Genomic DNA, 25826 nt, shown 5'->3' with positions numbered 1-25826 from the left:
TAATTTCAATACGGAGTGCCTGAATAGCCCAATACATATCAAGATGAATAAGAATCGTTGATTCTTTGGCTGTCAGCCAAGAGATTTAATTTGGTGATGAAGGCATCTGATCCAACAGGGACAAACGAGCCCTGTCTAACAATGCTGTTTGCTGGTTTTCCTGTTTCCCATGACTTAGCATATTTACCTATTGAAGAATACCCTAAATTCCCTTTTTTCCTAAGCCTTATAATACAGCATAAAAATTATTTTTACAGGAAACACTCAAACCATAGACAGGTACGAACTGTACTGTAAGAGTGCAGCATCATCTGGCAGCTGTATCTGGCTGTTTGAAAGGCAGTTTTAGAGGTGAAAGACAGTTCAAACTCTCTGAAACCACTGGAAACCCAAAGACAGAAGCAACTTTGCGGAGCTTTACTTTTAACCAGCGTACGCAGACTTCTCGGTACAGCAGGCTTCAGCCAGGCTTCCCCGAGGGGTGTCCCTGCCAGAGACACCGGGACACCCCAGCCGCCACCGGCGCGCCCCAGAGCTCTGCAGCACCCACAGGCCATCCGCGCCCCTCAGAGGCAGCAGGCCGGCCCGGGAAGGCCGGCTCAAGGGCCAGCGGGGGGAACCGAGGGCGGCGGCCCCGGTTCGGCTCAGGACACGACACTCTCCCGCCCAGGGGCGACCTCGCCGACCGCCACCGCCTCCCCTCAGCCGCGCGACCCGGGGGCTACCGCTCCCGCCGCCCCGGCGGCAGCCAATCGGGTGAGGGGACGGCCTCGAGAGGGGCGGGGCGAGGCGGAGGGGCTGTGGGCGCCAGGCCCGTTCCCCCCACCCCGCCCTCCTGGCCGGCCGCCCGCCCCGCCTCCCCGCTGCTGGCCGGTGTCCCGCTGGCCGCCCCGCAGCCCCGGTATATGTGCGGCAACAACATGTCGGCGCCGCTCCCCGCCATCGTCCCGGCCGCCAGGAAGGCGACGGCTGCCGTGAGTGCGGGAGGTGGGGCGAGCCGCGGGGAGGCGCCGGCGGCCAGGGTCCCCCAGCCCCGCTTTGTTCTTTGCTGCGGCCTCAGCCCCGGGCGGGGGGCGACGCCGCCGTCAGGCCCGGCCCGGCTGAGCGGGGGGCGCCTGCCCGGTGCGAGGGGGTACGGCGGGGCGGGTCGGCGGGTCTCTCCCGTTAGTTTGTTTCCTGTCAGAGCAGGGGCTGGCTGGGGAGCGGGGTCCCGCTCCCGCGGCGACGGGCGGCGGAAGGTCACGGGTGTCGTGTCGGGGAGGGCCCGGCGGCGGCGTGGGGCGGGCGGGGGCGGGGTGCGCTCGCTGGTGGCGGCGGGGCGGGCGGGAGCGGCAGCCGGCCCGAGGGAGCCGGGCTGGGGCGGCAGCAGCGGCGCGGGGCTTTCTTCCGAGAAAGTCGTGCCGTGCCCCGCGCCGTGCGTGGTGCTGCGTGGGCCTCCGTAGCGCGTGGGTTAGCTGCGTTTCCAGTTCGCTGATCTGATACCGCTGTGGTGTTTTGTTTTTAATTTATTTTTCCTTTAGGTCATTTTTCTTCATGGATTGGGAGATACCGGGTGTGTATTCTGACCTTTTACGTGCTTAACAGTTATCGTAGCTTCAAATACAAGCCTCCATGTTTTAAAGACGTGAGCAGTTAAAAGTTACTTAAGCTTCTTATTTTGCCCTTAATCGACTGCAGAGGCTAACAACAGAGGAAACTTCATGTACACTGGAATGGTGGTGACAACTGTTCACTTAAAACTTCCCAGCATAAGTCATCAAACGCTTCTCTCTTTTCAATCACTTACCTAATTTGGTCTGAATGTGAGCCCTCTTTTTTCTTGAGTCAAACGTGGTAAAAGAAGCCTATGCGTTTCTGATCTTTGGCTTTCCTGAGAGCGGGTTCGTTCCTGGTTATTCTTGTGCTTGTCTGAATTTAGCGTTCTCTCTTTTTTTTTTTTTTTTTTTTTTCCTTTCCTCTTTCCCCAGCCTTGTGGATTGCTGGTTTGCTAGTAGGTGCAGTTAGGCCATGGTTTCCTCTTCAGTATGTCACACCTTAAAATCCAGGCTTACTTGATTTATCTAAGCAAACTCCTAAGCAGTCACCTAATGTCTACAGATTTCACTATCTGAAATATGGTCTTAAGACTCAGAAAAAAAAAAAGCCAAACAAGCTGTGAAATACACTCTTTGCCTTGTTACTGTTATTTCCATGTTCAAATAGAAATGGAAGGAGTAGGGAATTTCTGGGAGGTGTTCTGTAATGTTTTCGTTTGAAGCTTGTGTGTGTTGAGATATAAACATACATCCATTAAAGCTACTGAATTAACATTTTAGGAGTGTGTTGAAACCGGTTTTTTTTGGTAGAAGACTTTAAAGGAATTGGCATTTAGATACTGAAAATGAGTAGCATGAATGCTTTGTTTATTGTGCTCCCTTATGGGCAAAATTACATAGGTTTCTCTTTGTTCGTTTGTTTTAAGAACTCTGTTTTTGTTACCTGTAGACTGAATGATGCCTCTAGGTTGAAACTTGCAATGTTTAAGATACAAACTTTTTCTAAAGAACTTAAAAAAAAAAGTCAGCTCTCAAAATTGAAACTTGCATAACCTGGACACTTAATAAGTTAAAAAGAGCCAAGTCCATGCACTTGGCAGTATTCTACAAGTGGAGATGTCTGCTTGCATTTTTTGTGCTGACACACCACCTTGTTTGCATTATCGCTCTTCCTTTCTGCTGGTAGGAGGCAGCTGAGGCAGTAGTGCTTCCTGCATCTTGGCACCAAATGTCCAGCAAGTGATTGCAGGATCTTTTGAGTCTTTGGGGTTTGAGTTCTTGCAAATTGGGTTGATGTTGGTTTTGGCAAGGGGAAAAAAACCACGAGAGATTTGCTCTTTAACATAAATTGTATTCCTTACACAAATGTGGTGTTTCCATTTTGGTGACAAAGCTAACACCCACCCTCAAGCTTGCAAATGTGCTGAGCATACTGGAATGTATGCATTAGCAAGTCCTAACAACTCTGTGGAAATACAGTCATTTAGCTGTATTTGTTCCTCTAGTCCACAGCAGATCACATTAGGTGAAACTGCCTTTGACATACTGCCATTTTATTTCCAAAAAAGCGGTAGTAGTGACCTAAAAAAGAATTGGCTGAAGAGAGCTAATTAACAATTTTATAACTTCCCCCTGTTTAAACTGACCTGTCCTACTTCACGTGAATTTTTAAATTGCTCACTTCCGTTTACCAGCTGTGTTTTTCTTACTCTGAGAAGCATCTAATAGAGGTTATGTTCTTTTTCTCTCTTAGTTCCTATATAAATGGCACTTAATGATTGGTACATACTTGTCAAAATCTGAACAAAAGGTACTACATGGAGGATTGTTAGAAAGAGTCTGCGTAAATGTGCATACAATGTTGCTTTCCAGATTTGTCAAATTAATCTTTATAGTTGGCTAAAAAAAGTCCCTGAACTCTTAATCTAACTAGTTTTTCCTCAGTTGTATTTCCCCTTTAGATTCTTATTTGGCCTTCTGTGATACTGCAAGTATTATGCAAGTAATATCACCCGTGATTTGTTAATGGTATATATAAAAGTATCAGTAGGAAGTGGGCTGAGATATACAGCCGGTGTTTCAGATATCTGTGCTGTCCGTGTGTTTGAAACGTCTTTAACTTTAGGGAGCATATGTTAACTTTTCAGATGATATTATAATTAAGACTAAACCAAACATGCTTTTATGGCGTGTCTGCTGTTGGTCTGATTAGTTCCGCTGTGTCACCAATGAATTTGTTACAGGTGTTTTCTGCTTAGAACCAACTTCCCAGTATCTAGTTTAGTGGGTGAGTTAGGAATACTGAATAGTGAGAAAAATCAGGACATCCAGGCACTATTGAGTGTTCTGGAAAGCAAAGTGCAGGCACAGGCAGTGGTTCTGCACAGGTTCAGATTTGGGTCCGGTTTGGTTCATGCCCAGCTGAGCTCTGGAGTGAGTCTTTCAGAGCTGTTCATTTAAATTATGCTTTCCAGTTTTCTGGTTTGTAGGAAGCTTAACTGATGTGCTGTGCAGATCTTACGTTGTTCTGTGCATTCATACGGCATGTGCTTGAGATTAAAAAACTACCTGCAATTGGGAGTGTTGCTCAGGACTGCCTGAATCTGAGAGCATTCAAGCTGAGCCAAAGTTAATAGGTCTGATTGATTAGGTTGGCTCCATCTGGAGTTAGTTTAGATGTCAGTTTGCTTCTCTCCCATGTCAAGGAATTTGGTGCAGAAAAAGTGGAGTCTGCTGTGAAAGAAGCTGCTTTAAGTCTACAGGAGCAGCAAAGCAGCCTCTGGTCTAGAGCTGCTTTGGAAGCAGGATACCTGTGTGCTTATGTTGTAGCACCCAAGTCAATAAACCCACCCAGTTACAGAGCAGGCTTTGCTTAGGGCCACAGTGGTATTTCTGCAGCTGTGCTGCAACTGTGATAGTCAAATTAGGTAAAGTGTCCCTGGCTGTATATATGCAGCAAATATTCAGAGGCAGAACAAACCATTTAAGGTTAATACTATATTCATAGCATACTGCGGTTGATATAAAAATTTTCTAGAAATGTGTTTATATTGATCTAATTCAGCATATTTTGTACTTGGTCCATGCTGTTGCATAACCACAGAAATAAGAGCTAAGCCAAAACATAAATGCCATTTAAATTTTTTTTTTTGTTAACAGGCATGGATGGTCAGAAGCGCTTGCAGGGATCAAAAGCCCCCATGTGAAATACATTTGCCCACATGCGTAAGTTTGTAACTTTTCTTGTTTTACAATTTTCTGTAGAGTTACTTATTAAGACACTTGCACAGATGATGAAGTCAAATGGGATTTGGATGGCTCTGCATTTCGTTTTTATATAAAAAACTCAAATAATTTCGATGTTATTAAATCTTTTGTTATTTTTAGGAACTGCTGTGTGATTTACTTCACGGCAAAACTGCGTTTTTATTCCTACAATGTTTTTGTTATTAATTCAGACTGAAAATATCTGGAAAGTTTTATGTGTAAAGTTAGATTGTTTTGACTTAGTTTTCACTAAACTGAGTTGTTTGTTGCTTTTTTTCCCCCCAAGAGTAACTTTTTGTGTTTTACTGACCATTAAATATACTTTGTATTAGGTGCATGTATAGTAGGTGAAATTTCCCTGTTACCTACAGCAAGTTTCAAAGATTCGCAGGATATTCATATTTCCAGCAAATAACGCAATTTCACAGAATCATAGAATGCTTTGGGTTTTCAGCTGTCTTTGTGCAATTTGAGAAGTGAAATACTTCTGAGCAGGGTCAGGAGTCAGTAAATAAAGCATTAAGAACTATCTAGTATTTACTTAATGATAGAAAAACTAATTAAGTATAACCTTAATTTATTCTAACACAAAATTCAGATTGTCTTTTGCTCCAGCAGTCTTGGGAGGTGTGGAGCAGGGATGATAGGGAGATAAGTAATCAATGCTTTGGTGTGTTACTGATTACTGGGCTGTGATTTACTTATTTTATCACATGGCCGTGCTTTGCTGAGCTGTTCAGAAAGAGCTTAGCAAATCTGCTGTTCTTTTTGTGTGCCCTTTGTCTTCTTTCAGTCTTTCCCCACAGAACTTTTGTTCCTCAATTTCAGTATTAAAACTATAGCCAGATTTGATCCGTGGCATGGTCCATTGAAGTTGTCATGCTATGTCTGAAAAGATGCCATACAGCAGTGTAAGGGTGGGAATGTGTCCTGGAATGAAGGCAGGCACTGCTTAAGCAGATTATGCTGTTGAGAGAAGCATGTGTGGCCAGACTCGTATCCGGCACTATGCTGCGTTTGGCTGCTTCATTAGGTTTGCTGATGCTGCTGTGTAAGGTGTCTTCATCCACTGAGCATGTGTATGGAACTGTGGTAACTAACTGTTACTTAGAAATAACTGAGGTATATATGTGTGTTTTTTATATCTATATATATATTATCTCATATATATATATGCACGCACGTATTTATATAAAGCAGCCCGTTAACATTTTGCTTGCTCTCCATGGAGAGTGGTAATTCAGCTCTGAATATTAAATGTTTGGGCTGGCAGGTTTCAAGAGAGATTTCTTGAAGAGATGCTACAAAGTAGCCAATGTTAATTATGGTTTAAAAGTAAGACAGAATTAGGGATATGTAATTTCATGACATAACTGCATCTGCATTATTAAATTTCATATATCTTATGTCGGTGTTGTCCATTTTCACTTCTAGGCCAGTTATGCCAGTTTCTTTGAACATGAACATGGCTATGCCGTCATGGTAAGTATTTGTTCAGACGATTGCAGACGATTCTAATCAAAGATATCTAGGGGTTTGAACTGACTGTTCTTAATTAAAAAGCATGAGCAACCTGAATGGCTAGTTTTAATGAGGTGTACAAAGCTTTTTGCCTTAGTTCTGTTCTTATAAAAGGGCTCTCATGAGCACGTTCTAATTCCTTGTGTACCTATGGTAATGGTTATTCCTCAGGGCTAATCTGTATGTATGTCTTAAAAAAAAAAAAACCACTTTATTTTACAAATATAGTCTGTAGTCTGTGTGAATGCGTGGTTGGTAATAGTAGAGACTTGCAGTGGAAACGTTACTGCTACTAGTAAGTAATACTTGATGGGTCAGTAGGATATCAAGAAACTATTCTTTAAAATATCCATTCTGAATAGGAAGCAAGAAAAATATGGTAGATTTCAGTGGTCTTAAACCAGTCCTCTTTTTTTTTTTTTCTCAAGTAACTTGCATTTGTTTTTCCTATATTTCTCCAAATGGTATTTTAATTTTGTACATGTGACTGATAAACTGAAATTCCTGCTGATGTTTTTGGACAAATACCAAACCTGAGCTCCTTAATCTGCAGTAAATTACATAAGATAGCAAAACTCAGAAAAGCTGTTTTGACTAGATTTAGCCTTTTAGCTGCATTCACAGATTGCCCACTATTTCTTGTAAACTATGGGTGGTTGGTACTAACTAATAAGTCAGCTAACATTTTTATCTGGAAAACATCCGAATTTTATTACTTGGGTTTTAAGGAAGTGGAATGGATGCTCTAATGAGTAATTCTTTTGTTGATATTTTTGTAAGGTTTGATATCATTGGACTTTCTCCAGATTCACAGGAAGATGAAGTTGGGATCAAGCAGGCAGCGGAGAATGGTATGCTTAGGAATACCTTTTATGGCTTAAAAGTACTTCCGTGTATTCTTAAAAATGCATTATCAGTCTGAAACAGATTTTTCCAAAAGCAAAACTGTTAGGGAAAGTAATATGTATATATTGTATTATTGCTGATCAAAGTTTAGCTAAGTGCATGGTTTGGTTTGTAGGTTTTTTTAAACTTCATGAATAGGTAGAGTAATTCACCAGTACAAACACTTCATACTCTTAAATATGAAAAGTACATGGGAACCAGTGGACTTGCAGGCTAGAGCTGTACGAGCATTCAGTTGTTGTTGATGCTGGATAGTTAGAAGAGGATGCCGTCTTCCTGGCAATGGGGCTTTCATGAGACTTTTTTTCATGTCTTTCTCTTTGGAAATGGTGCAAGTGGCACTGAAATTTCTGATCATGCTCTAGATCTTTTGACACTTTTTAATGTATAGCAGACTAGATTTTCCTTCCGCTAGCTTTCTGCTGACATCAAGGAAGTGGTCTCTTTCCTCTTCTAGACTTTCTATGAATGGAGTGTTTTTTAACTACGGGCCTTTATTTATGTTGCAGTTAAAGCACTGATAGATCAAGAAGTAAAGAATGGAATTCCTTCTAATAGAATTATTCTGGGAGGCTTTTCTCAGGTAAGGTATGGTTGGAAAGAACTGTGTCTTTTTCTAGGGAGGTAACCTAGCTTTCCTTACGTGGGAAATCCAGACACTTGAATTGAAAAGAGCATCTAAAATTTTAAGGTGTCAATTTTCCTTTGCCTTAACAAATTAGGTTTTTTTTTAGTTTTATGCAAATAATTACTTTTCACTGGAAAATGAACATGCATGTGGAAAAAAGCTACTAAACTTAATAGTCTGCTTGAAGTCTTCATGCATGTAACTTACCTAGCTTTGCTTGAAAATCTTGCTAGTATGTTTAATTGAACTTCAATTTGGTAGATATTTGATGGTCTGGATTTGGGAAATTCTTCCCTTCATACTTGTCAAACATCTGTGGTAGGTAGGTTAATAGATTACGCCAACTCCCCAGTTCGTATGCAAGTAAATTAAAATATTAAGTAGTGATAATCCTGTCACGAGTGATAGTGCTTTATTTCACGGTTTATTTAGGTTTTTTCCCCAGCTGTTAGTTATAGTAAATTTACTGTTTTACTTCTGAATTGATCACATGGACTTGAAGGGCGGGGTGGGTGGGAAGCAAAATAAATGTACAGGAATACTGGCCTTAGTGTTGGTTCTAAGGAAGAATAGATCGGAATAGAAAAAGATCTTTAAAGGAGAAACCAGAGATCTTGAAACAAGCATTAAAAGGAACATTACCATCACCTTTCTAATACTTATATCTCTTTATCTTAGGGAGGTGCTTTATCATTGTATACAGCTCTTACAACACAGCAAAAATTAGCAGGTGTTGTAGCCCTCAGCTGTTGGCTTCCTCTACGGTCTTCTTTTCCTCAGGTATTTATGTTTCTTTCCTGACCTAATTTGCACTTGGGGACCGAGTGTATCTGAAGATTGTATGTTGTGCAGGAATTAGTGGCCATCATTATTAATGAATATTGACAATTGTTCAATAACTCAGAAGTTTTTAAAATAGAGCCCTGGAGTTTTAGGGTTTGGCAAGTAGGAAAAATGAGGAAATACTCAGTAGCTATCTCTGCCTAAAACAACATTTCTAGGAAACTTAAAGCATACAGCAAACTTGCCTTGAAGATTAATTTTTATTTGCCATTTGTTCCATTTGCAAGGCACTATCTTATTAGAGGCCAGGGATTTAAACAGTGTCAGGCTTTTTCCTTGGCCAGAAATCATATTCTTCCATTGTGAAATTAGTGCCAAAATTTTATTTGCAGGTTTTTGAACTTAATGTGTTGTCAGGCACAGAGCTTACTTCATAAGGAACTTGCAGACTATACATTGTGGTGTTTTCCTTCAGAATTCAACTTATTTGTTATGCCACAGGGCATAGTACCATGGGGTTATTTTGTCTCAATGATGTTAGCCTTACCTCCACTTGCTGTCTCTTTCTTCTCTTCTCCCCTCTAATCCCCCCCTCCCCCAACAGGGCCCTCTCAGTGGTGTCAACAAGGAGATTGCTGTTCTTCAGTGCCATGGGGACTGTGACCCATTGGTGCCTTTAATGTTCGGTTCTCTCACTGCTGAGAAGCTAAAGAGTATGATAAACCCAGCCAATGTAACCTTCAGAACTTACTCTGGCATGATGCATAGCTCATGTATTGAGGTAATTTTCTTAATATACACTGTTTTAGTTTGGGTATGGTTGTTTTTTTTATTCCCCTCAGAACAAATATGTGTTGGGTGGGGGGGGGTTTGGGACTGTTTTTTGAGTGGGTTTTTTTTTGTGTGTGTGTGTGTTTTTTCAATAACAAGTGTTTGATGCTACTGACTTACTTTAGAGAGTAACTTAATGCCTGGCTGAAAAAGCATCCAAGGCAGAAGTTCATATGACTAGTGGGAATTTCCCCATAAGATTGTATTTTTGGCACTAGGCTAGTCGGTCTATGAAATACCCTTCTCTTTTTTTTTCCCTTTTTCTTCTCTCCACCTTCCCCCTAATTATTATTATTTGCTTACTAAAAAACATTGCTGAATTAGAAGGCAGATTCTCACAGCATAAATCCAGCTGGGTATTTTGGAGAGAAATCTTGTTAGTTTGGTGGATGGAGACATCGAAGGAGTGGAGAGGGAGGGTTGACGCTATGGAAGAGGCAGTCTAACGACCTGTATTTATGGTTCTGGCTCAGCAGGCAGCTGAGCTGGTGTAATGGCTTGATGCTGCCAGAAAGGCGTGGATTAGTTCCCTCTGCTTTTGACCTCGTGGCCCTCTCTTCCTTCTTGCACCAGCTCTGGAGCTGATCAGGAACTTCTTTGAACCATTTGAACTTGCTAATATGGCAAAAGTTGCTGGCTCCAGTATTTGCAGCTGTAGTGAGTTGAAACATCACAACTCTCACAAAGTAAATGGTAGGAGTAAGAAACAAAAGAGGAGGCAAGGAACAAGTCTGCCATTTGTCAGCAGCGGTAGCTTTGTTAATTTGGATTGCTGCATCTTGTGGGAACTGTACCCTTGGATAACCTCTTTGGGACGTTTACACAGTTGTATTGCATTTAGGCAGTAATAGCATTGAGCTGTCACACAAATATATTAATAATGTGCTCTTTCTTACAACGTTGACTCAATTAAAAAATTTAAATTATTCTCAACATGGATTGTTTTCCCAGTCTAGTTTGCTGTATTGCTTTTACTTAAAGAAGGAAGCATCATTAAGGTGAAACTGAATGGTTAGTAGCAGGATCTGCTGGGTTTTCACACTGCTTGTATGAAAACTTGGAAAAGTTTAAAGTACACATGAAGCTATGGCCTTAGCTGTGTTCAAATCCTATCAATGCTCAGCCTGGTGGTGTTCAGGGCACTTGATTGATATGTAGCTTGCCAGCTCAACTTCATAGAGAGAGAGAAAAAGCAGTCTTGGGTTTTTCATGTATTTTAGCCTCTTCTGAGTGCATAGCACCTTGAAGAGTTATCAGCCTTGACTTGTGTGCAAAGTGGTATGATTTTATCAAGTAACTAATTACTCTGTTTCTAGTGCAGCTGCTCGTTATAACTAAAATGCTGAAACGTGATTTCATGTAGCTGAATATGTATTAATAAGTAACTTCAACTAACACATACTTTTATCTTTAAACAGGAGATGATGGATGTAAAACAGTTCATTGACAAACACCTACCTCCTGTAGACTGAAACGATATGTGAGAAGCCTTCTATATAAATACACCAGCATCAACTGTGGTAGAGCGTTAATCTTCTCATAGGCCTGACAGGAACATTACTTCTATACCTGCAGTGTTATTACTGTGTTGCAAATTTATACTTAGGATGGGGATTAAATAATACACATGTACAATAAATGATAATCTTTTTAGTGTTAATCATCCACCGGTGGGACTATCTGAATAAGGCAGCTAGGTGACAATGACAGAATGTAACCTCAGCATAATGTTTTAAGATGTCTAATTTTTTTTTTTGATTGCAGAGTTTTAAACTATTTGTACAAGTAATTAAAAACTCAGTTTAAGCACGCAACATAAATGTGACCGGTTTAGTTATACTTGAGACATGATTTGTTCTTAATACTCATTGAAAACATATTAAAACATTTATTTTGTGTAATGGGTAAATAAAGTATGCAATATGTAACATAGTGGGCATATGATGGTATAATAAATGTTACCAAGGACAAAGCTTTAATATTAAATGTTAATTGTTACTCCAGGTAAGGAAGGTTGTTCTAGAATGGCTAGAAGTCAGCAAAGATGGAAGGTATTTCTTATATTTAAACCACTTCAATTTTTAACTGTTTTCATATAGGTAGATATTGTGGAAATTCTAAAGGGACTCATTCCTTGTTAGAACATCATTTGTTGCTTATTGTCCTCTTTTTTTTTTTTTTTGATGACTGTAAACTCACATCAAATGCTGACTTGGAACAGGATTCTGAAGAAGCACATAGGATTAATTTGAGTTTCATTTTAAAATGTTTTCGTACTGAATATTCTTGTGCCTTAGTCTCTGTAGCTTTCATTGTTGTAGATATGTTGATATATTTCACAAAAGCAATTCCAGCATGTAGTTTTGATTTTTTTCTGTCTGCTTTGGAGTAACTAACTGAAAACAATGCAGCTGTGTAGTTTTGTGTATTGTAAGTCTCATCTGTGACACCGACATAGACTAATTTGAATTATTTTAATAGAAATAAAAGGGCAGTTGGGATATAGCTTAACCTTTAAATTGATAGCATCTAATACTTTCTTTTATTGCATGTTGAGACTTGATTTTTTTCTGAGAAAGAACAAAGAATTTTATTTCCAAATACATCATTCTCCACTTCCCTAGATCAGTATAGCCTAGGAATATGAAAGCCTACTATGGGGGGGAAAAAAGTCAATCTAAAAGATACAGAATGTATCTTCTTTCAGAAACTTAAAATTCTAGAACGCACTGGGTTACAGAACTTGATGCACACTCAAGAGCTTTTTGCAGTTAAGAGCCATAATTTACTTCTGGAAACAGCTGCTGTTCTGTAGAGTTCAGATGCCGTCACCACACTAGGAATGTTTAAAAAATATGCTGCGTAACGATGTTCTATACTAATAATATGTTTGCAAGCAAAGAATATTCCTATTTTGGATGCGTCTGTTGTGTCAGCACTGTGCTTTATACCTGCATTTAAGGTACTTTCTCCTCTCCCAGCTTAATCCTCTTAAGGTGTATATGGATTTGTGTCCGAGGCATCTGCCAGTACAAATGCATAAATGGGGAATTACGCCTTTATGCCCCTTCTTTAACATGGCTGCTGCCAGAAATCTGACTTGTTCACATAGTGTGAGTCCTCAGTTTTCAGTGCATTTTTTCGTATGTATTGCACTTCATTTTTTAAAAGCTGTTTTTCTTTTCTAATCCAGTTTCTCTGGGTTATTAAACACCTCTTAATATGTAAAACTGAAAAAGAGGAGTGTTTTTTCTAAATGATGTTGAAACACTTCTAGATACTCCATCTGTGTGTTTTAGAGGGCATGTCTATTAACTTTGAAGTTTAATTAGTCTTTTCCCTCAGTCACTCTGTTCTATAGGTCTGCCAATTTGTCTTTCAGTTAATTTAGTTCACAGAAGAAACCATAATATTCTTATTGTAGTTGTGCCAAAGTTCTATTGAGAAACCACTATGCCCTGGCTTGGAGTCGTTCCCAAATTGCATTAGCTAATTTTGCAGTCCTGCTGAATTGCAAACTTGGTAAGCAGACTGTACGTTATTTCTCCTAGTTTTTAGATTTATCCTCATTCCCCTGGTGTCTAAATAATCCCCTGAATATTGGCGTGTTGCCAAAGTTCTGCACAAGCTGCTAATTTTTCCTTTGTTTTCCTGCTCTGTTTGTAAACTTTTTTAGATAATCCTGTTCAGCTGTTTTGTTCAACTTCTAATTGACTATGTGCTCATTTCATATATTCTTTCTTCTGTTGGAATGAGTATAAAGAACATTTCTAAGGTGTTAAAATGAGATTAGTCCTAGCTTTATTCTGTGTTACTTTCTTCGTTTGGTGAAGAATCTGTGTTCACAGATTGTGGTCAGTTTCTAGTACTTAAGTATTTTAACCCAAGTCAGCTTCAACTGTTGTCTCCATGACGCTTTCAGATGTTTTTCTAGAAATACTTTGTGCTAACTTTCTTCAAATACTCAGTTGTTATAACAAGATTTTCTTCACACTGTTGTTTTGCTGCTTGCTTTATCTGCAAAGAGCTGTGTTACCAAAGTAAACGTTGTGACTTACTCTGAATTTCTGTATTCTAGGGAGAACTCTTCCCCTCGGGTTGTTTTTTTTGCAGGGGTATAGGAGTACATTGTAGTTGGAGGTTGTTAAAAAGCCCAGAAGCTAGAGGAAACTTGAAGGATGTATTTGAAGCCTATGTGTCTCCTCCCAGATTACAGCATATATCTTGAGCTCCTGTCTCTTGTAACTTCACAGCTACTTGGAAAGCTGCGTGTATAATCTTATAGCTGAACTTCTTCACTACCTGAAGTGATTTGATACTGGGATTGTCATAATTGCATGTATTTTTAGGCTGAATGATAGTTCAGCCTGGTGTGGGGGATTTAATAATATTCTATTAAAATGGAGAAGTTGGACTGTCAGTGTTCTAAATGTGATTGTCCTATCCTCATAAACTACAATTTGAAACTGTCCAATAATTACGTTTAATTTTTGTAATGTGAGACTTTCCCCCGAAAGGTCTGTCAAACCTACAAAAGCATCAATACAAAAATACCTTGCTTGCAGATCAGTTTGTTTCAATGAGTATCTAACTCCTTAGTGTGTTTTTAATTTCAAAATGGTACTTAAATTTGCCTGCAGCTTTGTGCAGTCAGAAGCCTGGCTTCTTGTTGAAATACGTTGCCCACTTTTTAACAAACATGTTGAATGTGTATTGTAAGCCAAATCTTCCAGCCATTCTTGAAGTAAAACTGTACTGGGGTCTGTACTATGGTGAGGGCTGTATAATTTGGTCTCTTCCTATCTTGTATAATTACAACACAGTAGATTGGTGCAAGTACTGTACACTGTAACTGGTATTGGAACTGTTAATTAAAACATGTTCTCTCTAATGGAGTATACTGCACTTCATTGAAATCATTAGGATGCATCTTTTATGTAGAGGTGCTATTTGTGTTGACGGACGTGACTGAGAACAGTGTAAGACGCTAATGAAGCCATGTGTACAAGGCCTGTGTATCTTAAATTTTATAAAGAAATACTGAACACTTACTCTTTGTGTTATGAAGTATAAGCCATTTATATTTATTATAAACATCTAAGATGTAATTTCATTTACTCATTTTATTTATGGTAAAAAAACTTAACTTTGGAAGTTATTTCTGTATTAGGGAAAATGTAAAATCTTTCCATTTTTATCATTGTGAAATAAATTTGAATCAGTGTTTGGGAGAGTACTAAAGACTTTTTCCATACTTACCTGAAAAAAGTCGAGCTTTCATGTGCTGTGGAACAGTCGCTTTAGAGGCTTCTTGCAAATGCATTGCATGGTAATGTATGCAAGATGCTATAATATGAAAGAACAATGAGTTGTAGTTACTGCCAAGAAGAAAAACCCACCAATTTATGTTTTGCTACCTTGTTGAGAGAATGCTAAGTATGATTTGATGTTTTTTTGTTTGTTTTCACATTGTCATGGTTTAGCCCCAGCTGGCAATTCAGCCCCACTTAGCCACCCCCTCACTCCCCCGTGGTGGGATGGGGGAGAGAATCGAAAGTGTGAAACTGGGGAAACTTGTCGGTTGAGATAAAGACAGTTTAATAGGCGAAGCAAAACAAGGAATTCATTCACTACTCCCCATGGGCAGGCAGGTGTTCAGCCACCTCCAGGAAAGCAGGGCTCCATCACGCGTAACGGTTAATTGGGAAGACAAACACCATCACTCTCAACATCCCCCCTCTTCCCTCTTCTTCCCCCCAGCTTTATATGCTGAGCATGACATCATATGGTATGGGATATCCCTTTGGTCAGCTGGGGTCAGCTGCCCCAGCTGTGTCCCCTCCCAGCTTCTTGTGCACCCGGCAGAGCATGGGGAGCTGAAAAAGTCCTTGACCAGTGTAAGCACTACTTAGCAACAACTAAAACATCTCCACATTATCAATGCTGTTTCCAGCACAAATCCAAAACATAGCCCCATACTAGCTACTGGGAAGAAAATCAATGCTATCCCAGCTGAAACCAGGACAATAGTCTGGGTTAATTTTATTTTAACATCTTGTCTTGAAATCTGGTGTAATTTTTAAAGGTAGAGGAAACTAAAACATTTTCTAGTATCCTAAAGAGCCAAAGTCTTCTCGTCTTCTCGCTGTGTACTGCTGCACCTTCTTCTGCAGCGTTGGGGAGCCTCTGAAGTTCTATTAGGCATAGCCTATGTACCATGTAACATATTTATTAAAGAAGCAGTTTGCAGGTCGGAGTTACATGTGCTCCTTAGGTTACCTGTAAGACTTGAATCTGATCAGTGGTACAGGTAGATGGGGGCACTCTAGAGAAAACTTGGGAGTATCTGGGAAGAGGTGCTGAAGAAACTTGAGAGGGAATGAGGTGTACAGGTAGTAAAGCTAGTAGCCCTTCCCCCTCAAGCAGTTTAAAGCAACTAACAGGCTGCTTGTCTCCATAGACTGATGTCCAAAAGTCAGTGCGGAGTACAGTTAGGAAGTTCATAAATGTGTGGAAATGCACATCAGATGCAGTGCTGCATGTGGCAACTTCAAGAGTGTAAGAATAGCTAGTAACAATAAAGGTGCAATACTATACAGGGTAATTTGTCAGTTTATATTTTATGATAAATTTTTTGAGTCATCTTCAGTTTCTATTGACTTTCAGCCCTGGTATCCCCGAGAAGATAACTGTGACGAGAAACATTGCCTGGAATTGGTGTAGTAAAAAATTACAAGGTACTGTTGCATTAATCAGATACTGTATGAGACGACTGATGCAAGTGAAGGTGACTCTCAAGAAGTTTTCAGAACGTCTGTTGGTTAACTTGGAAATGGGATTCTGCAAAGAATAGTAGCTGTAGAACAGATTCTTTTTTTCCTTCTTTTTCCTTTTGTTTTTGTTGCTCACCGCTCTCACCGTTTGCCTTTGGGATAACAGGTTTATTCTCTTTGTGTGAAACAAGTGCCTTTGATGTAGCTGATTAAAGCCAATTTAAACGAAGTACTTACATAATTTAATGGACATCCACAAAGTGAATCAGTAGATAATGGTTTTGTCTTAGTTCCAACTACTGGGAAAGAGTAACCCATTGCCTCCTTTTTCTCTGCAAAACTTGTAAAACTTAAAACTTTTAGCCAGTTTGAGGTGTGGTAATCTTGCTTCAGGCATATCAGTGGGAGGTTTAGCTTTTCCATGTGGAGAAGGTAGACTTCCCTCAGGGGTCGGTCAAGGTTCTTTTTTTAAAAGGCTACTTGCCTGCATTAGCAGATGAAGCAGATGGAGTCTAAAAGTTGGAGTTTAAATGTTCCCTGGTTGTGAATATGAGCAAACTCTTCAACTTGCTTCTACCTGAAATCATTTGCTAGCTGTGTCATGGTATTTAAAATTATTTTGGGGGACCTTTAAAAGGCTTAAATATTTTCAGTCTAGGTGCAAAAGGTACGTAGGGGTTGCCCCAGAATAGAGAACAGGGCTTATCTAAGTGACAGTCTAATAATATGACCTTAAAAACATTTTGTGAGATATTTATTTTTTTATGTTTAACTGCCTCCAGTTACTGCTTCTAAGTTGAAAAAAGAAGTGAAGACATTTTGAAAATGAACTTAATAACATACTGCAAACACCAGAATTTGAAAATGATACTTCATCTCACTTCAGTTAGAAGCGTTATAATCTAGAGCTGGTCCAAGGAAATAAAAAACCCCTATCTGTTGAAGAACAACAGAAACAACTAATCGAGGTGCATGTTTCTGTTTCAGAAATTTTTGAGGAAAATCTTGCCATTAAAAGGAATCGGGCCTTCCATTTGCTACAGCTCAGTTTAACTTCTGTTTGGTCTTTTTTCCCCACTCCTACTGTTCTTTGGACTTAGAGTGGCATGTGATAGGAGAGATTGATGCTGTATAAAGCTGCTTGGTTTAGAACCTGCTAAAAGAGAACAACCGTGGAGAGCACTGTGTATTTCTTTGCAATAAAGAACTGCTGTCCCGAGGATGGCAGAGCAGCTAATATAAAGAATCTGGTTAGTACTGGTTCAGTTAATTAAGTATCATTCTGATATTGTAGCATGCAGTACAAATAATGTGAGCTGTATTTTGTTTTCCTTTAATGCATCCATTTGCAAAAGAGGATATGCATTTCCATCTGGTTAGTCTTTTTATTTCCTTGCTGAAATATTTCTCTGATGCTACTTTTATTAGCTTTGAAGTTAAACAAGCGTGACCTGCCTTCCCCTTATTGACATGCAGCAGGCCTTTTGTAAGTCCTATATAGCATTTAATTTACAATTATTTACTTACCTGATATGCTTTGGATTTTAATAGATTTAATCTGCATTTTTTAACTCTTTTCATGCATTTCCAATGAAGACTGTGTTGAATTATATTTTTTAAAGAAATTACTACTGCAAGAATTCATTCCAGAACTTAAACGTTCAAACTAACCATACTGACTGACCTAGTTAAAGATGTCCTTGCTCACTGCGGGGGGGGGGGGTTGGGCTAGATGACCTCTAAAGGTCTCTTCCAACCCAAACCATTCTATGATTCATGACTGATGTGAGATTTATAGTTTTCTGGTAGTGTTATCCCTGACCTAACTTGCACCTACTGTAGAACACGTACAAGCTTGTTTACCATATAGCATAGCAATAGCTCTCAGCTGCAAACACGTCGCGTACTGTGTTTATCATTGATGTGGTTGTGGGAAAAATAATGATAAATTTCATTTGAGGTTAGCATCTTATTTAGCCTGAGTTGATTATTACAGGTACGAGGTTACTGCATCTAGACAAAATGGAATTAAACCTGAACTGGCACAATGCCTTAAATGTTGTGGTGAGCACTGCTATTTTTTCTTCCCTTCCCAAAATCTGTCCCTGAAAGAAAAGGTGCTCTTTTCCTTAAGGAATCATTCCTTTGTTGGTTTTTTAACCGCCTTGGGCAGAACAAACAAAAAAGTGCAAACAAAGGTTCTGTCTGCTTGTCCAGTTCATGGCCCAGATCTAACCTGTGGGAAGATCCTATCTAGCTCCCAAATAGTTTTAACTGCTTTTAACAAGTCTGTGTACGTGCAGGCCTTTCAGCTGGCAGATGCTGCGACCGGTGTGTGCATTGAGCATGATGTAGAAGTGCCTATAACCGCCCTGACTCTGTGTGGCTTCAAAACACAAGCCAGCCTTGCTGCACTGTACATGGCACACAAGGGCAGCAGCAGTTCTTGCAGTAATGGCTTCCCTGAATGTCATTTCAAGGAAAAGGCTTAGCTTACCTCCTCTCCAAAATGTACATATTTTACAGCCCTTGGTTTACAACTGAGGCATTGACGGTATTTGACTGCTTACTAATAATAGATTTGAGCAGCATGTATAAGCACCCTCCTGGATCTTAGTAGGGGATAATCTTTCTGTACATAATCTTCAGCTACACTTACCATTTTCTTGCAGTAAACACTTCTATTTTACAGTGAAAATGGTTTAATGATGCTGTTCTTTTCAACAACAAATCATGGTAACAAGGCATATCACTCAATTGATGGACAGGATTCATTGATGATACATAATATAAATTTGTCAAACTTTATAAATGCGATATGTCTCTTCCCAAGCAACTAGCGATAGGATGAGAGGGAATGGCCTCAAGTGGCATCATGGGAGGTTTAGATTGGATATTAGGAAAATTTCTTTACTGAAAGAGTGGTCAGGCATTGGAACAGGCTGCCCAGGGAGATGAGGGAGTCCCCAGCCCTGGAGGTGTTCAGAAAGTGTGTAGAGGTGGCACTTCAGAGCATGGTTTAGGAGGCACGGTGGTGTTGGGTTGGTGGCTGGACTTGATGATCCTAGAGGTCTTTCCAACCTTAATGATTCTATGATTGGAACATATAAAAGATTTAGACTATTTTTAAGTCTTGGAAGCACTGTAGCACATCACGGTGTGTTACTTGGCCAACGCAAAAGTTGATCTCCAATTGTTGTACCGACTCTGAACTTGTAAACCTCCAACGTACTCTAAAATTGCATTTTGAAATCCTCACTCCATTTCATACAAAAATAACTCTTTAGGGATGGACTTCAAGAAACCTCTTCCATTACAGGGTAGAGGGGATTTTCCATCCATTTGAAGCTGACGAAATCAAATGCCTGCTGTAATTCCGAGCCCTCTGGCAGCTGAAGAAAAGCACGAACAAGGGCAGCGAGTTCCTGATGGCGCGTTTTGCACTTGTGTGACCAGGGCGGCGCGCCGAGGCCGGCTGGCAGCGCTCGCGGCCCGCAGCTGGCGTTAGGGGCTCCAGAAGCGAGACCTTGTACGAGTTCGGAGCATTTAATGATACTGCTTTGGGGGGCAGGGGGAGAGAGTCGCCCCCCCACGCAGCTCTTCCCCCCCCAACCCCGTGGGGCCCCGCCCGCCGGCGCGCTCATGGACTCGGCCTGCGGCAGCGCTGCCTGGCTCCTGCGGCCGGTGCTCGACTCGCGCTGCCTGGCGCCGCCGCCGCCGCTCTGGCTGCTGGGTCGGGGCGCTGCGCCGCGGCCTGGCTCCGCTCCTGCCCGCAGAGCTCGGCGGCGGCCCCGCCGCCACCCGAGTCCCGCGACACGAGGGGAGGAGGCGAGGCGAGGTGAGGTGAGGCGAGGGGCTCTGCTCCGCCGGCTCCAGCGCCCAGGCCCCGCGTGGGCCGCCGCAGCCATGACCACGGAGGACGAGATCATCCGCATCGCCAAGAAGATGGACAAGATGGTGCAGAAGAAAAACGCGGTGAGCGGGGGCGGGACGGGGCGGGAGGCGGCTCGGCTCGGCGGTGCGGAGTCCCGCGCTCCCCCCCTTCCACCCCTTTCCCACCGGGCGGCGCCCGGGCCCCCTTCACCCGCCTCCGTTTTCCCGCCCTGCGGCCCGGGCGCCCCCGTCGCCGCCCCGGGAGGACGCGGAGCCCCCGGCGGCGGAGCAGAGACTCCCCCCGCCCGGCTCCGGCGCGGCGTCCGGCGCGGGAGAGAGGTCCGTGCCAGGCCCCGGCCCCACACGGCGCTTCCCGCCGCGCCCCGCCGGGGCACCGGCCTCCCTCGGGGGTCGCAGCCGGGGCGGTGCGGGAACAAGCCCGGCCAGTCGGAGCGGGACGGCGGCGGAGGTGGTCTCCCTGCTCCCAGCTGGGCTGGGTTTGCCCTCAAGCACGAAAGCTGGTGTTTTAGATGGGGTGCGCAAACTAAAAATGCGATTGGGAACCCCTGGTCCTGCTTCGGCGGGGCGGCCGGTGCTGCGCGGGCAAACCGCTGGGGCAGGCGGGGCCTGCAAGCTCTTCTGTTTGGGTTTTGGTTTTAAACCTGAAACAGAGTATGAGTGTAACTCCTGCCGTGTTTGTTAATTCAAGTAATTCTGCCTCGGAACGGAGGTAGAACTTAATCGAGTAGGATTCAGTTGGCTTAGTTCACGTGGTATTCCATGTATGCCCTCCATATAGGGCTGGCTTAGGCAACGTATAACGTCTGTACTATCCCTACAAAATGTCAAAATAAGTAAAATCCGTGTGTGCAGCAACAGTCAAATACCTGATTATGATTACACGTAAAGTAGCATACAGGTAAATTATAAACTTCATTTGCCACTTCTTTACCGTGTAGGCATCTTGTTGTTTTTTTGTAACTTGTATATTTGTGATTGCTGTTTGTCTCACAAACTATTATTTTAGTATAGAAACTTTTTCTATCTGTTATGTTAGTGCATTAAATGCTCAATATTAATGACAGTTCAGAACCGAGCTCTGTGGGATTTCAGTTTATAGAAGTCTTAATGGATGCAGCAGCGATTTCCTTTTTTTTTTTTTGCTATTTAAGGTAATGGAAATTACAAATAACAGTATTAAATAAGATTTGCATATTTATAGAATACCCTGATTTCATTAAACCAATGAAATTTGTTTGGTTCAGAATCCAAACAAATTCACTGCAAGTACATACAGGCCATGCTTTGTTGTGTTTCAAAATTCTTGATGTTCTGTAGCAGAGTATGGTTTAGCTCTAATACGCTCGAACTCTCTGATGATACAATATGGAAACAGGAGTCTCATCTAGTGGAAAGAACTTTTTACAACTAATATTTGTTCACTTGATTATTTTTTTCCTTTTTGTCTCCTCCCGTTTTCTTCTTATTTGTATTCCTCATGATTTTGCAACAAAAAGAATTTGGTCTCGCTTTCCTGACTCTAAAATTGGAGTAGTGGCTCTTTCCTATGAGGTGTCGAAAAGATGAAAACATACCAACTATGAAACATTTCAGTATTTTGGCAGTGAGAATGATAAAGTGCCATTAATTGAGTTTTATTTGGAAGAACTTCTGACAGTAGAAGGAAAATGCTAAGTCCCAGATAATATGGGAGCTACTGTTGACGCTGGTAAGCATTGCTGCAGCAATACCAGAGATGTTCCTGGTGGCCCCGGTATATTTTTCAGTGATGTGGGAGGCCTAGGAGTTTGGATGCAATTCCTAACAGCAGCTGGGGACATGTATTCACACTCTAGCATGTGTGAGCTAATTACCTTTCAAAGCTCTAGGGAGTGGTGCGTTGTCTTTGCTGGGGTCAGCACGGGTCTGGTGTGGGCAAACGCAGCGTGCGCAGCTGGGCCAGGCTGTGCCTGGCTGGAGCCAGCAGCTGGGTCTTCATCTTCGCCCCTGTCCCGGGAGCGAGAGCGTGGGCAGCACCAGAAGCAGTTGTGCTTCTGTACTTTGTTGGAACAGAGCTCATTCAGTCCAGCTCCTTCCTGCACACAAGTGGCTCTGTTGTTAGTTTGAGGCTGTCTCTCAAAAACCTCCTAAGGCTGAGGCTTGAGCTGGATAGTGGAGATCTGACAGTTGATCCGAAACATGTGTGTGTACCATGATAAAACCCCTTAGCTGTATGATAGGAGAGGAAGTACAGCCATATTTAACCCAGTAGATGTCTCTGGTTTTCGTACTAGACTTTGTCGTTTATAAGGTATTTCTTCTTTAATTGCACAGTGTGATTTCCTACCTAATTCTGCTGTGCAGTTAAAATGCAAACTTTAGCAAACTTATTAAGATACTTTCTATGAAGAGGTACTTCATTGTTTCGTGAAGATGAAGCTGAATTGAGAAATGCATTATTATATAAGTACCTGGTGGATAGTTATGCTCCTGACAACCCCTTGTATTCCTTTCTCTATTTTTACTCAACAACAGCGGGTATTTGCTGTATGTCTTCAAATGAGAATAATTTGATAAAATCCATCAATAAAAGAAAAAAAAAAAGCCTTGATACCTTTTCACTCTGAAGTTGTCAAGACTCAAGTGGCAAGAGATGCTTCATCTCCTGTGCAAAAGGTGACTCTGTGGCTTGTGGCATTTCTTTTGATGAGCTGAAAAGGCAGGCCATGCAGACACCCTTCATGAGTCAGTCTCTTGGTGATTTGCCTTGCCTAAGGATTTAATTGTACCTGTGCGCTTTTCGTAACTATTTTAGTGAAGTGATACATGCAGTTCTTCTGTTTTGAAGGACAAAATAATAATGCAGTGTTGTATTTAATACACAGTGAAATTCATATTTCTGCTGTTACTTCAAATATGGGTTTCATGTTTGAAATAGATATTACTTCTCCTTCAGAATAACTGCGATTGGATTAAAACACATCTAGTGCCTTCCTTTATAGCTTTTTGTTGTACGTATGTACCCCTTTCTTTAATGAAGCTGCTGTAATGAATAGGTATGAAAAATAAAGTTGCATCCATGGATTAAAAAAATTAAGAACAGCTGAGTAAGTTTGAGAAGAAAACGTGAAATTGTCCGTGTTATTAAATGTTTGCTCCCTGAAGTAGAACAGAATTATAACTGGATAGCTCTGCTGTCTTCAGAAACATACTCCATTTTCTATTGCCTGAAGCATAGCTTTACAGGATGAATATAGAACATCATTCTGGTGTTCTGATCTGTTCAACTGAAAGAAGCTAAGAGGAGTAATCTACTAAATCTCTATGAAACTGACTTCTGTTATTTCAAATAACAAGGTAAACTGGAAGTCAGCCAGCCTAGTAGAACAGGGCATTGTCTTTCATTTTCTGTAAAATTACAGAAGAGCCTTTAAAAGAAGATTTATAATAATGTTCTTAATGGTTGGGGTTTTTTTTAAACTGAGGAGTCTTACGTTACATTAGAAAAATAGGAATTACAAGTTTTAGTGTGCAACTTCCACTCTGGTTTTGAGGAAAAGACGGCATTTGACTTTATGCTAAGAAAGGTGGTTATGAAAAACTGTGTGGTTGCTGTGAGTTTAAACTCAAATCTAATTTTAAGGCATCTAATTCTTGGTACACTTAAAATAATTGAATAGAGAAGAGTGAAGGCTTAGAAAGCATTAGTGCATTAGAGGTTTTGGTAATTTGGTACTGAAAACAGCATGAAATGTGGGTAACATCTGTGTAGAGAGTATCTGGGTTTTATTTTACTTGTTGCATGGTTTGTTAACCTCCTATGTATCAAGTTACTAGTTTTGGAAAATGTTTAGACTGGGAATAATAAAGTTGTTTTGACATGTACAATTGGAAAGGGATTCTAGAGGCAAAGAAATTTTGACTAGATTGTATTTCTAAGGTGAGGTGAAGACAGTGATACTTTGCATTATATTCATCATGTTATGCCGAAATTGCAGACTACATCTAACCTGTGTTTATTTTGAAATCTCAGGCTGCTAATAACTTAATTGGTTTGGAGTTAGGTGCTATTGGATTATATTTTTGAAAATGGCACATTGACTTTTGTAATTTGTTTTGGGTAAGAAGGTTTTCTTGAATTTTATTTTGTTTTGTAGCAGTCAAGATAATTAACTTGCTTTATTTGGATCTATGTTTGCACAGAAGAAACCATGCTTATGGCTGTTTAGAGAAAGAAATGGTTTAGTATGCTTACTCAATTTAGCACCTGAAAACAGCATGACATTTCCCAGTCTTGCATCATTGCTGCTAAAATTCTACGGTTAAAACTGGAGAAGTTTTGTATATCATGAATAAAAGTTAAACAAGACTTTTTGCTCTGATGGCAGAATAGCAAAACTTTGGTTTTGTAAGTGAATTGGGCCTGTGTAAGGTGGGACATAGTGACATGTTTGTTTTTAGAGGCTGCTTTGCTGTCATATGTGTTGAAAGAACAGGTTGTAGCAGATGTTTGAAAGTGTCCAAAGCTGTGCCTGTTTGGACACAGAAGTTCCACTTTCATCTTTCTCAGCCTCTTGGTGGTTATTTTATGGGCTATCTTTAGCGGTTAAATTATAAGACCTGCAGATGCAGCAGGAGATTACATGAGTTTCCTTGTGACAGGTGTCATATTAGAGGTTGATTAGGGAGAATTTAAAAATAAAGGCAAGCAAAATGCACATTGAACAAAATGGGTTGAGTTGAGAGAGAGGTAAGGAAAGAGAAAGGAATCAAATTCCAGAGATCGGCGAGATGGAAATTTTGTGGGGTTAATTTCCAGACCTTGTGAATTTAAAAAAAAGGCAGGAAGAATTAGCCTGGGCAGAGTGGCCTGTTATATGCAAAGGCAGTTACCTTCTTACTGTTCATAGCTCACAGGTTCAGAACCATGTGCACTTGAATAACAGCAAAATTATCTCAACCCTTAGAACGTTGCTACAGCCTGACAACCTGTGTGCACAGTAAGAAGTGGATGTGCAGAGCTCTGCTTAAGCAGAGTTGGTAGATAATGAAGGTTCTAGAGATTAAAATAAATTATGGAGCTCACATTTATGAAAACTCTTTTTTTAAGTAGGGCCAAATTGCCAAGGAATGTTATTGTTGACTGATACGAATTGTTAGTCAGAGTAGCCATGTATAGAGTTTATTAAAGCCTAGCAGTATAATCGCTGAAATTAACTCATCTGTTGAGAAAGTTGCTGCTTAAAAGTATTAGTTTGTACCTTTCCTTATGGGTCTTAGGGGAAAAGATAAAAAGGAAAACCCATGACAGCTGAATAATAGGCAAGTGCATTAGCTCAGAGGTTACAGCACATTAGGATGGGCTCTGGCTTCTAGTTTGGAATGTGTTGACACTTGGCTAGCCTGGTATAGGCTGCAGAGTGTTGTCTGCACTAATCTGTGCAGCCTAATCTATGTATTTCATTGAAATAATATTTAAACTTGATAGTTGAAAATAAAGCTTGAAAGCAAGTCTTGCTCAGCTTGCTTTATTTGGACATTTGTTGGTAGACACACTGACAGAGTCATCTCTTTCTGTTGGGGAAACTGCAGCTGTGTCTAGTAAAATAGTGTACTCTGATCACAGTTTTTAAACCAGTAGACTTCTCTGGCTTCACCACACCACTGCAAATACAGTTAAGAATGTTGGCTATATATGCTTTATATATA

The 25826-nt window shown here is 41.0% G+C and overlaps 2 protein-coding genes across 2 annotated transcripts in view; both read left to right on the top strand.

The window, feature by feature from the left end:
* The first annotated feature begins 792 nt into the window (after window positions 1–792).
* Window positions 793–14522, top strand: LYPLA1 (lysophospholipase 1). The gene is made up of 9 exons (XM_075085022.1): window positions 793–974; window positions 1521–1552; window positions 4695–4760; window positions 6237–6284; window positions 7104–7174; window positions 7739–7812; window positions 8536–8637; window positions 9245–9421; window positions 10890–14522. The coding sequence occupies exons 1-9, from the start codon at window positions 906–908 to the stop codon at window positions 10941–10943; spliced, it is 693 nt and encodes a 230-aa protein (XP_074941123.1). The 5' UTR covers window positions 793–905; the 3' UTR covers window positions 10944–14522.
* Window positions 14523–19759: 5237 nt separating this feature from the next.
* TCEA1 (transcription elongation factor A1) overlaps window positions 19760–25826 on the top strand; it is a 29268-nt gene continuing 23201 nt past the window's right edge. The window contains exon 1 of the mRNA XM_075085021.1: window positions 19760–20219. Coding sequence (XP_074941122.1) covers window positions 19794–20219 — 426 coding nt within the window. The 5' untranslated portion in view covers window positions 19760–19793. The remainder of the gene's footprint in view (window positions 20220–25826) is intronic.

The sequence above is a fragment of the Phalacrocorax aristotelis genome, chromosome 2, assembly GCF_949628215.1.
Source record: "Phalacrocorax aristotelis chromosome 2, bGulAri2.1, whole genome shotgun sequence".
Classification (NCBI taxonomy): Eukaryota; Metazoa; Chordata; class Aves; order Suliformes; family Phalacrocoracidae; genus Phalacrocorax; species Phalacrocorax aristotelis.
This window is presented reverse-complemented; position numbering and strand designations above follow the sequence as displayed.